Below are 17,503 nucleotides of genomic sequence, written 5' to 3' on the forward strand. Positions count from 1 at the left end.
TGGTGTCTGGGGGGAGGAGACTCAGACGGAGCATCAGCGGTCTGACAGTTGAGACGTAGAGCTGCGCGCTGCGGCTCTGGAAGTGAAACTGAACTTCAATAAAGACTTTTGTACTTAACAACGAAGCAGCGTTGGTCCTTTGTGAGCTGGGACCTTGGGCAGCTCTGACAATATATATGCCAGCTTTTTCTTCCAAGGATCTCGAGGTGGTGTACATGGTTCCTCCACCCCATTTCATCCTCACAACCACCCTGGGAGGTTGTGAGGGCAGTCCTGTGCCCTTCCTCCACCCAATAGGATGCTGGATAAGGTGGCAGGCTTGCCTCAAAATCCCACACACGCACACATCCCTTTCTTTTCTCAAAAAGCATGCAATCATTTATCGTGCCCTGGTAGAGAAAATGCCTGGTTTGAGTTCAGTCTGCTCATTGGTGTTCTAGAATATGCCTTCAGCAGAAAGAAGGTAAGACTTGGGTAACGGGACAGATGATAAGTTTATTGTAAACTGCTTAAGTCACAAGCCAGGTTGACTGTAACTGTATGGCGGGCAGGGCTGGGCGATACCTGGTTTTATCACCAGCTAAAAACATTGCAATAGACCGATATATCACGATGTGTGAAATAAAGGATAGAGCTATGTAGAGGCACTGGCTGGCTTCACAGTTGTCCCCACAGTGTGATTTTTGCGTAGCACAAACATACACCATGATTCACAATATATTGGCAGGTCAAAAATTATGAAACGGATATCACAATATGGACTTCAAACCAGTTTTGGACGGTATCTCGCCTACCCCAAAGGTAGCTTTTTACTGTGCTGGTATAATACTGCTTGAACAGACTACGGAGTAGCAACACTGAATTCTGAGAGGCAATAAACATGCCACGAGACAGCTTTGACTAAAAAACAAAATAATGCAATGGCATGGATTTTTAAAATGGCAGGGTACCATCATGCACTGGGCTAATACTAAGGCTCTTTCAGCAACTGGATAAAAATAATTATCTGCATCCACATCTCACACTTCTCCCTTGGCATTGCCTTGGCCAACTGAAGACTGTAGATGGCAAGGATGGCAGATTCTAAGCCAGCGTGTTTGCCACTTGCTCTATGAAGCTGGCCAAGTTGATATCCCGCTCCGATAAGCCTCCACACTCATGGGTGCTCAAGGTTATGTGAACCTACAAATACAAAAAAACAAAAATGTAATCATCATGCTGAGTGGGAATAGAGGAAGCACACGTCAAGTTTGCAAGCACCCTAGAGCAGTAGGGCACATTTTAAAAGTTCAGTACTGCAGTACGAAGTACCTCTTACTCTTGGCCACCAGCACAATTTAAGGCTTAATCCAGAACTTTCGATGTTGGTGACCCGCTTTTTAGACGTGCATCATTTCACAACACGGTATAATTCAGTTTTGCATCATTTCATGACACAGTAGTTCAGTTTTTACTAGCAAACTAACCCCTTTCCGGCCCCGGGAGGAGCGTGGGGAGCGTTGGCGCAACATACCTACACACTGCAGCCAACACAGTGTTTGGAAAGCTCTGGCTTCATCTATGCCACATACATTAGAAGGATCCACTTTGGATCTAGGGGAATTCTAAAGAGCTCTGTTGCTTCTTAACTGCTGGTGAAACACTGATTTTAAAGTGGAAAAAAGAAATACTGATGCCCTGGCCAAGGGACACGATCCTCCCTTTATGCAGCCTAAGAGGAAGACTATGAATTACAGTACGCTATAGGCATATATAGCAAAGCCCTAGTGGTTCCTTCCCCTTCTTTTGCATTGGAAAAGGAAGAGTTGTTTACCCAGGCAGAGGACTGTAGTTCAGTAGTAGAGAATCTGACTTGTTTGCAGCATAAGTCCCCGGCATTTGCAGCTAGGGCTGGGAAGGCCCCATGCCTGACACCTGGACAGCTGCTGCCAGTCAAGGGTAGACTATACTGAGCTAAGTTGCACCCATCTTCTGGCTCTGTCTAAGGCAGCTTCCTGGATTTCTAACTGCCCCCTGTCAAGTCCCTACAGAATACCATACCTTTGAAAGGAAGAGGACAGGCCCAAGTTGGCTGGCAGGGGTAAAATGTAGCTGGTAGGTGACATTTTGGAGGGAGGGTTAACACCCCTCTCCTAGGCTCCTCAATGGTACATGCTTAAGGGGGGAGGGAAACACAATGGGAATTGGGGAGATGGAAAGCACATTTGGTTATCTTGATCTTAAGCCAGTAGCATTTAATCACATGCAGCTCAATCCTACTCATGTCTACTCAAAAAGTTAGCCTCGTTGAGCTCAGCGGGGCTTACTCCCAGGTGAAGGGTGCATATTATAAGATTGCAGCCGCAGACCGCTTTGTCTAAGCTTGGACAGCCAACTGTTCTCTCTTACCTTGTTGTAGACATTGAACCATTCAGGGTGGTGGTCCAGTTTTTCTGCCTGCAGAGCAACTCTGGTCATAAATCCAAAGGCCTGCTCACGAGATGCAAAGAGTGAGTTAGGAAAACACACACATGGAAGTTCGCACATGATGAACTTCATAAATATCAACCAATACTCATTTCTCTCTGCACAAGCTTGTCATTGACTCTTACAGAGTTTAAAAGAATGGACAGTCATTGACACCACAGTACTGTACACAATGTAATAATTTGGTAGAGAAGGGGAGGCTTAAACTGCATTTAAGTTAAGCTATTACCCTGAGGGGTGGGGACGCGGGTGGCGCTGTGGGTTAAACCACAGAGCCTAGGATTTGCCGATCAGAAGGTTGGCGGTTCGAATCCCCGCAACAGGGTGAGCTCCCGTTGTTCGGTCCATGCTCCTGCCCACCTAGCAGTTCGAAAGCACATCAAAGTGCAAGTAGATAAATAGGTACCGCTCCAGCGGGAAGGTAAACCTGCTTGAGCTTCCCTGGAATAAAATGCAGACAAAAGAACTATGATGCGGGGATATTATTATTCTTTGTACCCGATTGAAGTCCTTGAAGTGGAACTCCTTGTAAATGGCATCTCTACCCTCCACCTCATTCCATCCAACAGCTCTGAGATTGGGCAGCAGTTGTTCTCTCTCTTCGCCGCTTAGTCTGTGGGCTTTTCCCGCCTAGGAAAAACAACAAGAGAGAGAGAAAATGGAACTGCCACAAGAGCTTTAAGATCACCTTCAGAACTTCGTAATACAAGCTTCATTTGGAATGCACACTCTCAACTGGGGCGGAAAGCAGGACAATCGGTCTTGGAAGAAGAAACAAACTAGTGCGCACATCAGCGTACGACAAAGCAAAACATCTGAACTCTCCATTTCGAAAAAGTAATTCGAACCGAAAGCTCAGAGGGTGGTTTGTTCCATGCATGCGAGTAGACTTTGACTTGCAGCTGAGCAACAGATGAGCAACCAAAGAACGTCCGTCGGAGCAGGTCAGGTGTGGGAAGGGATTTGTCCACGAGCCGTTTGATAGGGTAAGGCAGGCATGGCCACACTTGGCCCTCCAGATGTTTTGGGACTACAATTCCCATCATCCCTGACTGCTGGTCCTGTTAGCTAGGGATGATGGGAGTTGTAGTCCTAAAACATCTGGAGGGCCAAGTGTGGCCATGCCTGGGGTAAGGTGTTCATACTTCACTTGTTTCAGAGTTATTTTGGATCAATTGAACCATCTGGGTGAGAACATCTGACAAGATGTTTGTCCCACTTTCAACTACCACTCACAACATTTGGGTCTTGCTACATTTTTTTTCTTTCTTTGTGGGAAACCCCACAAAAAAATTGTAATATGCCATTAGGAACAGCCCAGTGTATATGTTACCTACAGTAGAGGTGAGGAATGGAGCTCTCCAGGTGTTGTTGGACAAAGCTCCCATCACCCCTGGCCAATGGCCATGCTCACTAGTACTTATAGGAGTTGAAGTCCAGGTGTTTGAACCCATCCTTTGGCCAACAGGCTAAATTGCAAGCCCTTCTGTATCCCCTACTCACTGGGCTCTGTCTTGGCAGCTACACTAGGCTATACACCTAGGGCTTATGAACAAGAGCACCACCGATTCGAAGACACAACGGTACACACTGCTTGGCAACTTTACCTGCAATCTAGAGAAAAGAGCAACACTAGCAACAGAATCCTGATTTTAGGCGTTTTCACTGTCAACAAGTTGCTATCAATTTGGTTTTTTGCGTCATGCAGTTGGTGTCTTTGATTAGACGCTCTCCTAAATTGCACCACAACGCATGCCTCCAACGTCACATCATGTGCGCTGTTGGGGTGCAGTGCATTTTCTGTCTTTGGGAAAGCTTTTCTTAAAGCATGCGGCTATTCTCTGGGAAATAGGAAGCACCCATGTTTATATGAAGAGAGAAGACGACGACTTTGGATTTGATATCCTGCTAATTTATCACTACCCTGAGGAGTCTCAAAGTGGTTAACAATCTCCTTTCCCTTCCTCCCCCACAACAAACGCTCTGTGAGGTGAGTGGGACTGAGAGACTTCAGAGAAGTGTGACTAGCCCAAAGTCACCCAGCGGCTGCATGTGGAGGAGCGGGGAATCAAACCCGGTTCACCAGATTACAAGTCCACCGCCTTTAACCACTACACCACGCTGGCTCCCAGTGAAGGGGGATGGGGGGAGAGAAACACTGCTACACATTAACCAGCCTGTTTGTGGTTAATGGTTAAAAGCTATTGCATTACTTTGTTCTGCCATTTAAACTGCCTGGATATTGGGAGGGACAGAGAGCGGCAAATCGGGAACAGCCAGTACTGTTGTCCATAGCACAGTAACTTATTGGAACCAGTCTCTCTAATGCAACGAACCCCTCCCCAGTCTGCAGCAGATTTTGTTTGAACCAGAATTTGGATAATAAATCGAACCACTTTGGGTAATATTTTATGTAACTGCTATTACTGCTGGGGTGGAGGGAAGGTGGAGAAAAACCACACCATTATTATGCAAGAACAAGCTTCCCAATCCATGGCGATCCAAGGATAGGATGGCTTATGTAAGGCAGTGTCATCAGCAGGAGGCACAACCAGCCTTTGCCAAGCCATGGCCTTGCAAGGTCTTTTATAAGGTCATGAGACTGTGTGTCCCAACACAGCCCACTGCCTACTAGTTGTATCATACTTGCTGCTTGCCAGCTATTCCCATCCTGTGCTAATTGCTGGTGGGACTGTAGATCCACAAGGCACCTACTCAAAAGTAGTCTCCATTTTTTATGTTTTATTTTTGCAGAAGAGGAGGGATGCTAGCTTGGGAACTTTTATTTTTTGCTAATTCATCTTTATTAGTTTTTTTTTTACAACAGAAATGCTTTCTCAACATGAAATCACAATGAAAAATTTCAGTTTTCTTATTGATAAACATGTAATTCTAAATCATAATAAAGAAAAATAAAGATATATTCTTGTTCCTTTGATTCATTGATATTCTAATTACCTCTGACTTCCCTGCCCTTCTTACTTGGGTCTTTTAAAGTTCTTGGTTGAGTGCGTATCATAATAAAGCTATTATTTATTAATTATTGCTAATTTACTCGGTATTATGTACCAATGGTAGAAGATCTTCATATAGTTTTCCTTAATAGTATAACATGTTGTGAACTAGATCTCTTGCCCACTTTACCATGACGGATTTTACCTCCTCATCTTTAACTGACCATTCTAATAAACTTTTATACATTTTGGAACATTTAACAAGGCTGTAGAAGCCTTGCCAACCTGTTTCCTTTTGTAAAGCCTTTTCGTTTTTTTGTCGTCCGTCCCCCCATGCATTGATGGGCTCCGTTCTAGAACAGGGGCTAGCAGAGCACCAAAGGGGGTGGGGGTGGGGCTGGTGCCTAGGACAGGCAGAGTCAACACGTTCTAGCTTGGACCACATCCTCATCTCTGCAGAGTTCTCTAAGGGCAAGACGGAGGCTGAGGTGGAGGAAGCTGGCAGGCAAGGTCATCCCTGCAAGTAGGAAGGCAGTTAAGAGGGTGGGGCTGGGGGCTGGCTTTGGACCAACTGAGGTTGGCAGGGCAGTGCCCACTTGCCCTAAAGTACCAGTATCCATGAGTTGACAGCACTATGCTGGTGGGTTGTGCTTTTCAACAACTAAAACACAGCAAAGAATTTGTTTTTGCCAAGCACCCAAGGCTGAATGTGCACAAGTTAAACTTGCGTAAGTTGTGGGCTTACTGTACATTGTTTTATAACACAACCACAACTTTGCATCACCATGCAATACTTAAGATAGGTTACTGAATATCAACTATTTGTGTAATTAGCCTGCCTTTCCCGTTAGGGCAATTTGCTTGGACTAGACACCACTGTGGTTTCTTAAAAGGACAACAAAGAAGCTTTTGTGAATAGCTCAGTTGGTTAGAGCATGGTTCTGATGACGCCAAGGTCACAGGTTTGATCCCCATATGGGACAGCTTCATATTACTGAATTGCAGGGGGCTGGACCAGATGAACCTCAGGGTCCCTTCCAACTTTGCAATTCTATGAAAACAGTATTCATATTAGATCAGGGAAGCATCACTAAGGCGGTGCCTGGTAGGTTCCTGCTTTGACCATCTTACAAACCAGCTGAAGATGTGGATTGTTCAAGACTCTGGTCATATATAAACACACACACATACATGTATATGAGGTTCTTGAGGCTTCTGTTGTGTATGAGGTAACTCACACTGCTAGTGTGTAGAGCAGGCTTCCTCAACCTCGGCCCTCCAGATGTTTTTGGCCTACAACTCCCATGATCCCTAGCTAGCAGGACCAGTGGTCAGGGATGTTGGGAACTGTAGTCTCAAAACATATGGAGGGCCGAGTTTGAGGAAGAGAAACCTTCACAAGGCTGGAATCCCCAAAAGAGGGGGGGGCTTTCCTTTGATCCTCCAGATGTTGTTTTATTCCCCTTAGCTCCCACCAGGATGACAGTGGTCAGGTATGGTTGGAGATTCACTTCAGCAACCATTAGAGAGCCACCCTACTGTAAAACAGCAAGCTCACGGAGGACTATGAACAGCCTTCCCCCAATCTGGCACCCTCCAGATGTTTCGGACTACCAACTCCTGCCAGCCCCAACCAGTCAGGTATGATGGGAGTTTCCAGTCCAACAGTATCTGCAGGGTCTCAGGACCCTCACCCCTATACCCCACAGGGAATATTCAGGGAGTCACTCAAAGGGGTTTCTTCCCATTTTCATCTCAGCCAATTGTTTTGCTGAAGTGCAGCTGCACTGAGTAAACACTGCTCAGTGCAATAAAGCTCCAGCCTTTGCCCTTTGAGTGAGATCAGTAGATAAGCTGGCACAAGGTATCTTAGCAACAATAAAGGAGAAGGGACAGGAGGAAGGGAGGCTGCCGGAGCCCACTGCTTTTTGCTCTTCCAATAACCGTCTGCTAGAAGGGAGGAGGCAACTGACCAGAGAAAAGGAAAACGGGTTCACCTCTATCATGTGAATGGATGGTTCAAGAGCTCGCATTCAGTTTTAAGATGGATGTCGGTGCTGTCAAGGCAGCCAGCACACACTGGTGCGGTTCTTCCACTTTATCCTTGAAGTGGTTAGTGCTCCAGCAATTAATGGAAGGTTAAAAACAAATTCGGATAAGGCAACTGCAAAAAGCAGGCTCTCCACTCCTGAAAGGGGTAAGTCTCTGGGAGTGGGATTGTGCCACAACTCTTGCAAATCCCGGGCCATGACAAAAAAACAAGATAAGGTAGTGATGACTAAGCAAGGATAAATCAATTCTTTTCAGTCCTATGGAAAAAAACCACTTCTTTCCATGGGGGGAAAAGAGGGATTGAACCACCCTTTTATAGGTTAAACAAATCAACACTTTAATTATGCAACCTTGCCATACAATGCAAGAATGGGATTTTAAAGTGACACTCCTTGATTTCATCTATTCAGTTTGAAGACAACATTCTCTTCCTGGCACACTTAATTTGGCAGGCTTTGCCCCACTTTCAGATGCTGCCTAGAAATGGAGAGAGATTACATCCATCAAGGATGCATACAGAAGTCTCATAGACAAGCCTAGAGAAGGCCTCACCTGCTAAGGCAGGGATGGAGAACCTGCAGCATCTTGTTGGACCCCATCTCCCATCATCCTTGATCACTGGCCATGTTGACTGGGGCTGAAGGGAGCTGGAGTTCAGCAAATTCCCCATCCCTGTGCAGGGTCTGTGATGTTGTGCCACTGTTAAAAATGGCAGGCATTCAGCATGAAGACATTCAGAAGACACAAATGATGGGTGGAGGACAGTGTCCTTCAGCCTTAAGTCTGCAGATGCTGGTGGGACACCTCTTCCCATTATCCCTAGCCAGTTTGGCCAACAGTTAGGAACGGAGAGAGCAGCCGAGGTCCAGAATATCTGGATAGTATGCATTTGTGGTAAGTCTGAACAAGGTATCCACTAGCAATCCCTTTGCTGCTTGTAATTAGGTCCTAAAGTAAACAGCTTCCAATTCATTTGGCAATTGTCTATTTATAAAGGTCACAAAGGGTTGGAACCAAACTGCAGGAGTTGCATTTAGGTCCCACTGCTATCAGTTGAGCTTAAGTTAGTCATGACTAACTCAAGCCCCCTTGATTGCAGTGGGACTTCAACACAACTGGTCCCAACCTATGATGTTTTACTTTAGTTTGCAGGCTTATGGGTAAACGTGTTACTAGGATTCTTCATCCTTGGTCTTGACAGCCACTAGCTTTAACCATTTCCTTACCCACTGAGTATCATGCCTCTTGCCAGCTTGCTCCCCCTCTCTAATGCTTCTGACCATGAGTCCTAGGCTGTGGCTGTGTATGTTTAATGCCTCACAGATCTGATGTGCTTTCCCCCCTTTCCTCTCCAACATAGGAAACAAAAAACGCTTTCCACATGCTTTCCACAAACCATTAAAGTCCACATGCTTCTCATTACAGCAGACTGCCGAAAGCATTTGAGGGGGAACGTCACACCAACAAATGCAATTTTCTAACTTCCTGGACCCAGTTATAAACAACAGATGCATGAAAAGCTAATTCAGGCATACAACAGAAGTTACTTTGTCTACTTACTTGGAACTTAAAAAGGTATAGCAACTCCCTTTCAGGCTTCAGCTGGGGATGGCAAAAGTTGCAAAATGTATTACCCAAAAGGCAACAACATCCTCCACTCCCCCAAAACTCACACATGAAACATTGACTGTGTATGCACCATCCATTTAAAGCACACGTCCCCCCAAGAATCCTGGGAACTCATTTAAAGATATAGGGAATTGAAGCTCTATAAGGGGCAAACAACAGTTCCCAGAGTCCTTTTTTGGGAGGGTGTGTGTGCTTTAAACCAGATGTTTCCAAGCTTGGGTACCTAGATTTTTTTTTTTACTACAACTCCCATCATCCCAACTAGCTAGCAAGACCAGTGGTCAGGGTTGATGGGAGTTAGAGTCCCACCTCTCCATTCTTAAGGAAATCAGCCCTGAGTGCTCACTGGAAGGACAGATCCTGAAGCTGAGGCTCCAATACTTTGGCCACCTCATGAGAAGAGAAGACTCCCTGGAAAAGACCCTGATGTTGGGAAAGAAGGAGGGCACAGGGAGAAGGGGACGACAGAGGATGAGATGGTTGGATAGTGTTCTTGAAGCTACCAGCATGAGTCTGACCAAACTGCGGGAGGCAGTGAAAGACAGGAGTGTTTGGCGTGCTCTGGTCCATGGGGTCACGAAGAGTCGGACATGACTAAATGACTAAACAACAACAACAACAGAGTCCCACAACATCTGGGGACCCAAAGTTGGGAAAGGCTGATTTCAATGCCTCTTTCACCTGTCTGCTTCAGTCCCTCCCAAAAACAGGAGCAGCAATCTCAAGGCTGAAGGCTCTTAAAGCAACATTTACACCTAGCCAGGGACAAAATTAGGCTTTATTTCACCCGTGCATTTGTGCGCGCACATACACACATGCTGGGAACCTCAATGGCGCCCCTCTGGAGGCTTCACGGGGGGGGGGGAACCTGGCTAGCCCCTCCTCACCCCCTAGCTAAAAACAGAAAATGCCAGACGCTCTCTCCTTCCCTCCCCCCACTGTCCACCCCCTTGCTCTGCTGGGTTCAAAGGTGCCACGGTTCTTATCGGACGCCAAACCATCGTATTTTATGACTGTCCGTGTGCCTAACAAGAGTACAACTGTCGTAGCCGTAGAAATACTACAGCTTTCAAATAGATCCGTTGAAATGCAAAAGAGAGTGGCACCTTAAGACATTGGGATTCTCCCCATCTTCGAGTCTTGAGCCTAAGCACACACACAAAAAACCCTTCCTCCCGCCCCGCCCCTCCTTTAAAGAAGGGCAGGGCGTTTAATTTGGCTTATGCATTAACTCGTCCACCTATTTCTCCTGAGCGGGTACACCTCCCTCAGTGCCTCCGCCGCTTTTGCACCGGGAGGGATCTCTTAAGCTAGCTTTGCAAGCCACCGTGCAAAGAACCTGCAACAAGAAAGCACCTTCTCTAACTTACCATGCTTGCAGCCGGTTAACTAGCAGCCGGGTTGTGCAAGCAACAGGAGGGCGGGCGGGCGCTCATAGCACCGCCCGGGCGCTTCGCGGACGTTCCGCTCTCGGCCTTGCGTTGGCGGAAGAGGGCGGGGCCTCTGTCCGCAGGCTGCTCACTAGAAGCGGGAGTAGCTTTTTCAATGATTAACCAGTGACGTATCAGCGGAGGTGGAATCTCGAGGCGCGCAAGGTTCCGAAGCGGCCCTTTGATCCTGAATGGAACAAGGGTTCGCGCGAGGGGGCGGGGCGGGCCAGATTAAGGGTGAGCGAATACTCCGCCAACGCAAGAGGATGCTGTGTGATTTGCCAGAGATTCTCTAGCGGTGATTCCTGCATTGCCAGGCGGGTTGGGCTAGATGACCGCGTGGGTCGCTTCCGACTCTACAATTCCATGATTCTAAGATGGGCAGAAATCTCTATGTGGGACGAGAAGCTACAGTTAGAACTGGATATGGAACAACTGATTGGTTCAAAATTGGGAAAGGAGTACGGCAAGGCTGTATATTGTCTCCCTGCTTATTTAACTTATATGCAGAATTTATCATGCGAAAGGCTGGGCTGGATGAATCCCAAGCCGGAATTAAGATTGCCAGAAGAAATATCAACAACCTCAGATATGCAGATGACACAACCTTGATGGCAGAAAGTGAGGAGGAATTAAAGAACCTTTTAATGAGGGTGAAAGAGGAGAGCGCAAAATATGGTCTGAAGCTCAACATCAAAAAAAGAAGATCATGGCCACTGGTCCCATCACCTCCTGGCAAATAGAAGGGGAAGAAATGGAGGCCGTGAGAGATTTTACTTTCTTGGGCTCCATGATCACTGCAGATGGTGATAGCAGCCACGAAATTAAAAAGACACCTGCTTCTTGGGAGAAAAGCGATGACAAACCTAGACAGCATCTTAAAAAGCAGAGACATCACCTTGCCAACAAAGGTCCGTATGGTTAAAGCTATTTTTTTCCCAGTATGGAAGTGAGAGCTGGACCATAAAGAAGGCTGATCGCCGAAGAATTGATGCTTTTGAATTATGGTGCTGGAGGAGACTCTTGAGAGTCCCAAGGACTGCAAGAAGATCAAACCTATCCATTCTTAAGGAAATCAGCCCTGAGTGCTCACTGGAAGGACAGGTCCTGAAGCTGAGGCTCCAATACTTTGGCCACCTCATGAGAAGATAAGACTCCCTGGAAAAGACCCTGATGTTGGGAAAGATTGAGGGCACAAGGAGAAGGGGACGACAGAGGACAAGATGGTTGGACAGTGTTCTCGAAGCTACCAGCATGAGTTTGACCAAACTGCGGGAGGCAGTGGAAGACAGAAGTGCCTGGCATGCTCTGGTCCATGGGGTCACGAAGGGTCGGACACGACTAAACGACTAAACAACAACAACAAAATGGGCAGCAACTGCTGATGGGAGCAGAGCTTTGCTCCTATTCCAAGGTTCCATTGCATTCAAATGCACATAGAAGTGAAATCCCAGATAAGTGGGGTCAGGATTGCAGCCCTGCTTATAATTCATTAAAACAGGATGTGGAGATCTGAAAAAATGACATAGGACAACAAATACCATTTTATTTGTGGTTCGGACTGATGACCTGATTGTTCCCAGCTTGGAGAACAGAACGGAAAAGGTCTGCAGGGTACCAAAAATATTGAGTCAGTGGTAGAGACAGCCTTGAATGAATGAAACGGTTTCAGCACAGAGTGCCAGTGAGATGTTACCAGAAGGGTCTGGATACTGAGATGCCTGCCTGTGACTGCCTCAAGAGACAGAAGTAATAAGGAAACCTATCAGATGGGTTGTTTTTAGAAAGAAGAAAGGGCCGGGAAGGGAGGACTTAGCAGCAGGGAGAGAACAGTGTGCCCGTGTGACCACCTTATCAAAAAAAGATGATGAAATTTGCATAAATTTTGCCTGTATCAACATATATCTTTCAATAACGACTTAAGAAGAGCCTGCTGGATCAGGCCAGGTCGTGTATCCATAGCAGGGGCCAGAGGAGGAATGACCTCTGGGAGGATGGCAGAGAGAAGAAACTCCATGGTGCATCTGCAGCAGAACGCCTTCATCTGCCCCAGCGGCAACAAAACATGTGTCTCCTGAATCTCTACAGCCACAGCAGGCGCTGCAACTCTCCAACGGTTTGACTTCACTTCCAAAGGCGTACTCCTCCATTGGCTCCCAAGACAGATGGATGCCATGAATATACATCTCTATGGACTAGTAGGACCTGGTGAATTTGTCCTTCTAGAACCACCGGAGGGGGGTTCCTCACATCCTGGTAGCTCACATAAGTTGCCAGTGTTTCTTAATTATCCTCTGTATGCTCCTAGATAAAGTAGAAACTTCAAAAGGGCAGGTGAGCCGGTCTGACCTTTGCCTGTCTCTTACCTGAAGGAGAGTTCCTCTGAGTAGTACTTCTTATGCTGGGTGGTGGGCATAATAAACAACATTCTCTGGGTAGCCCCTAGATCATAGAGTTGGAAGGGACCCATCTAGGGTCATCTAGTCCGACCCCCTGCAATGCATGAATCTGAGCTAAAGCATCCACAGATGGCCATTAGCTTTTTTTTGCTGCTGCATCACACACATGTTGACTCATGTTAAGCTTGTGTTCCACCAAGACCCCTAGATCCTTTTCACATGTACATCTAGTAAACAAGGGGTTTCCCCATCCTATATTTGTGCATCTGGTTCTTCCTGCCTAAGTGCAGAACCTTACATTTGTCCCTACTGAAATTCATTTTGCTAGCTTGCACCCAGTTCTCCAATCTGCTAAGGTCATTTAAAATTCTGATTCTGTCTTCTGCGACATTCACTACCCCTCCCACTTTGGTGTCCTCTGCAGATTTGATGAGCATCCCCTCAATTCCTTCATCCAAGGATAAAGATGTTAAACAACAACGGGCCCAGGACAGAACCCTGCAATACCCCACTTGTCACTTTGTTCCAGGATGACAAGGAACCATTAATGAGTGCTCTTTGGGTTTGGCCAGTTAACCAGCTACAAATCCACCTAACAGTTACCCCGTTTAACCTACATTTTACCAGCTTCCTCTCGAGAATATCATGGGGGACTTTGTCAAGATACACTGTATCCAAAGCATTTTCCTGATCCACCAAGTTTGTAATTCCATCAAAAAAGAAATCAGATTGGTCTGGCACAATTTATTTTTCAGAGACCCATGCTGGGTCTTAGTAATCACAGCATCCTTTTCTAAATGCTCACAGACTGACTGTTGAATTATCTGTTCTAGGACCTTCTCTGGTATCGATGTCAAGCTCACCTGTTGGTAGTTACCTGGGTTTTCCTTTAACCCCCTTTGGAAGATAGGGACAACATTTGCCTGCCTCGTAGATTGCAGTTGATTCACTGTGGTTTGTTAATGATGCTGTAATGTTTATAGGGGCTGCTCGTGCGTAAGTTGCTGCCACTCCTGGCTAGGTTACCTGGTTGAACCCTTTCTGTCTGGACAGCCCTTCACTTCGTGGCTGTTTCAGTCGCTGGCAGAATCCGTCAGTGGGCGTTTCTTGAACTTCTTCCAGCAAAGAAGTTCTTTGACGCCAAGTCTCTTCCTACTCTCCCTGCGCGGAAGTCTTCTGCGCAGGGAGGGTGTGGGCAGCGGAGCACCCGTGCTCTCTCCGCTGGTCTCCGGTGAAGAGTCCTGGAGCCTCCTCTCCGATTCCCCCATCTGCCCCCCTTCTCCACTGGTGTTACGCTGATTTCCTTCCCCAGCAGATGGGCTGCCTCTCTGCCTGCTGGGACCCTCTCCGGCATCCCTCTGGAGCCTTCCCTCCGCCTCTGGCTCCGATGGCAGTTCCCTGACAGATGCTGTGAGATGCTAGAAGACCCTGTACCCCTCATGGAGCTCCAATTCCCAGAGTGGTTTAACAGGCAATCCCTCATCCCAGGGAACTCTGGGAATTGTAACTCTGGAGGGAAATGTTTGCAAGAGTGCAGCTCTTACAAGAATAAAGAAAATGCTTGTGTGACTCACATAAGTCGATTCATCACAAGCATGAAAGATTTTGGAATGGCTGTCAGAACGCTAAGATCAGGAGTCAGAAGGGGCACAACCGCAATATTTGACCTGACTCCCAGCACATCCCACACTCCCTGATATTTAACAGCAAGTCTAGCAATTGTCTTCTTCTGGTGAGATTCATTGTTTATATGAGTCTTTTGGGATCCATAACTCTGAGTCTCTGGCATCACTTCTGGGGTTTTTCCTTGGCTGTTGTTGTTGCAGTGATTGTCCATGTTTAACTTCCATTTCTTCTGACCACTAACAGCGACGCCTTTGTGAACTAGCACACTGCATATATCTTGGTTCATTAGAATGGTGTTTGGGTTTTTTTTTTGGTCAGAGCAATCATTCCAGGAGTAATGCTGATCCGAGGAAAGCACTTCATTATATTGCCAGATAACTTTTCAATAATATATGGTTCCCTTCAGCTGCCATTTGTCAGCAGTTTGCTAAAATAGATCTTTCACAAATCAAAATTAAATTTGAAAGAAATATGCTGGCAGGGACGTGTGTATGCGTGAATCTGGCAATGGAAATAGGCACATAGGCTACAGAGTTAATAAAAGATTTACTGGACGACTCGTACCATTCTCAAGAGATTAACATTGCCTTGCCACACACTGCTGGAGCACCATTTGGCAAATCTATTGGTTGCATCAGGCCTAACTTACTTAAGAGCTGTGATAATTGCTTGCTTTACGCAAGCTATGGAACAGACTGTGCTTTGCAAATCTCCATAACAAGAGTTGATTGCTGCCTGCAGAGGTACCATGGCACAAGTGTCTTCCAGCTGATCTGAGTATGCCCAACCTGCTACACAAAAGCAGTAGGCAGGTATGGGGAGCCTGTGGCCTTCCAGATGTTAATTAGACTACAACTCCCATAATGCCTGACTATTGACCAGACTGGCAGCAGCTGATGGGAGCTGGAGTCCCACAAAATCTGGAGGGCTACAGGTTTCCCATCTTTGCAGTAGGGAATTTAGAGATTCTGCCAGAGAAAGGACAGACAGGGGCCCTTGTGGGAGTGCTTGTGAAGCTGGAACATTGGCTCCAAAAGTTCCAGTGTTTGCAGGAAGGATTAAGGGCAATTATATTCTGTTTCCAAAATCACAACTGCTTGTTTGCCTCCACCTGTACTTGGCCAGATCTGCTGTAGTCATGCAAAGGTCTTCCTCCCAACAACTCTGCCAGGTTAAGCTTGTCCTAGGAACACAGAAAGCTGCCTTGCACAGACCATTGGCTTATCTAGCATAGTGTTGTCAACACAACTGGCAGCTCATCAGGGTTTCAGACGGGACATCTCTGGAGATGCCAGGGATTGACCCGGAGACCTCAGATACTCTGCCATTTCCAAATGGTCTGACCCCTTGAGCAGTCCCCTTTTACGATCAGAATCATAGGACTGGGGAGGGGAAGTATTGAAAGATCATACAACCACCCCCCTCCTACCAGATCTCATTACAGTATTGTTATAAGTTTGGCAGAGGGTGAAAAACGGCCTGTATGCAGAGACTCCTCTAATCCCTGCATCCAGCAAAGGTTAGAATTTAACCAAGGCTCTCATTCTTCGAATAGCCAGGCTAGCAAGGGGAATGGCCAGGAAGCAAGGGGAACAAGGGAAGGGTTTTCAGTGGGAGATGACAAATGTGTGGGGCTGCTTCCACAACTCACAAGTAGTGAGGCAGACAAAAGTCAGCATTGAGAACTGAGAGCTTGGACAGTGATAAGTAAAGCAGCAAGCTGGAGAGAGAGTCAGAGCAAAGTTTGATTTCCACTTGAATCCCAGGCTGTAGCTATGGGAGAAACGAGATGCTTTTTGGGTGTTCATGCTGTGCAGGGGTGCCAACAGGAGTTAAAATATTGGGGGGGGGCAAGTAAGCCCCGCCCTGCACAATTGATCACATAATGTGGTGCACACACACCATTTGAATGGCAATGATCATCAACCTTTTTTTGGGGGGTGGCCCCCTCCAATATTTTATTGGGGGGGAGGCGAAGACCCTTTGGCCCCTAGGAGTTGGCTCCTGTGATGCCGCGAACCCCTGCATCAGATGCTCAGGTTGTATATTTGTGCAAATAAACCATATATCATAAAGACTCCATGGTCTCCACTGTGCCTCATTCCTGAAGGAAATGGAAACCTTGGATAAGCTCCTGGAACCCTTGTCATCTCAAACCGCTTGGAGATTGGGGTGGAATGCAACAGTACGATTAGCCATTTCTACACTGGAGGGAAAAGGTTGTACTTTAGATATCCCTTTGAGTTCCACTAGTAAGGAGTGGTTGGTTGGTTGGGGGTAGGGAGGCATTGGCAAAAGGCGTGCTTACTTAATTATAAGAAAGGCAATTAAAGTGACTTCGTGATTTCAAAGACTGGCATGTACGTGTGTGCATATGCATAATTCCGTGGGAGGACATTTTGAATAATCAGGCTAAGAATAGCTGTTTCAAAGCCAGCAGGATTAAGTTATAGCTTGGGTGGCAAAGGTGCCTGCTTCCCTCCCCCACCCAGCTCACCTACCAGAGCTGCCTCTCTCTACTCTGCCGGTCTCTGCTGGCATCACTGCAATCCCTGCTGCAGCAGGTTCTTCCAGCTCCGTCAGTATTTATAACATTGCCGCTGTCTCTCACACACAAAAGGTTTAATTAAAAGCCTTGTTTAGTGTTTTGGATTTAGTGGATTTGTGGCAACCTTTACACTGACTAAAGAGCCAGATAAACCGGGATGAATTATTAACAAGTATTAATTATCCCCCGCGCAAGGCTCGGCCTTGTCGTGTTGCCGTGCCAAAGTCATTGAGGAGGACTCATTTACTCATTCGCTTGAGAGGGAGGAGGAAAATGGACTGGGGGGAAGCAGGTGCTCGGCCAGTTGGCTGTCAGGGCAAGCAAAAGTCTCCCCCCCCCATGCAATGGGCAGAACAACTCTCACTGGGTCGTGTGTTGCAGTTAGGGGTGGGAGAAAAA

General features: G+C 46.8%; 1 protein-coding gene across 2 annotated transcripts; it reads right to left on the bottom strand.

The window, feature by feature from the left end:
- Nucleotides 1-475: 475 nt before the first annotated feature.
- Nucleotides 476-10,737, bottom strand: PCBD1 (pterin-4 alpha-carbinolamine dehydratase 1). Of its 2 annotated transcripts, none has more exons than XM_083614279.1 (4): nt 10,472-10,737; nt 2,965-3,096; nt 2,389-2,469; nt 476-1,182 (listed from the first exon to the last, which is right to left on the bottom strand). In XM_083614279.1, the coding sequence occupies exons 1-4, from the start codon at nt 10,472-10,474 to the stop codon at nt 1,084-1,086; spliced, it is 315 nt and encodes a 104-aa protein (XP_083470405.1). In that variant the 5' UTR covers nt 10,475-10,737; the 3' UTR covers nt 476-1,083. The 2 variants fall into 2 exon arrangements, with proteins under 2 accessions (XP_083470405.1, XP_083470404.1); XM_083614278.1 differs by lacking the exon at nt 10,472-10,737 and adding an exon at nt 9,033-9,164.
- Between the last annotated feature and the right edge of the window lie 6,766 nt (nt 10,738-17,503).

Source organism: Podarcis filfolensis (assembly GCF_964270895.1).
Source record: "Podarcis filfolensis genome assembly, chromosome: 5".
Lineage (NCBI taxonomy): Eukaryota > Metazoa > Chordata > Lepidosauria > Squamata > Lacertidae > Podarcis > Podarcis filfolensis.

Excerpts from the sequence above, each read along its gene's own strand:
- PCBD1 (XM_083614278.1), bottom strand. The coding sequence starts at position 9,149 with ATGTGTGAGTTTTGGGGGAGTGGAGGATGTTGTTGCCTTTTGGGTAAT. Across the intron at positions 3,097-9,032 it reads TATACCTTTTTAAGTTCCAA|GCGGGAAAAGCCCACAGACT; the intron begins GTAAGTAGACAA and ends TGTTTTTCCTAG. Across the intron at positions 2,470-2,964 it reads ACTTCAAGGACTTCAATCGG|GCCTTTGGATTTATGACCAG; the intron begins GTACAAAGAATA and ends TCTCGTGAGCAG.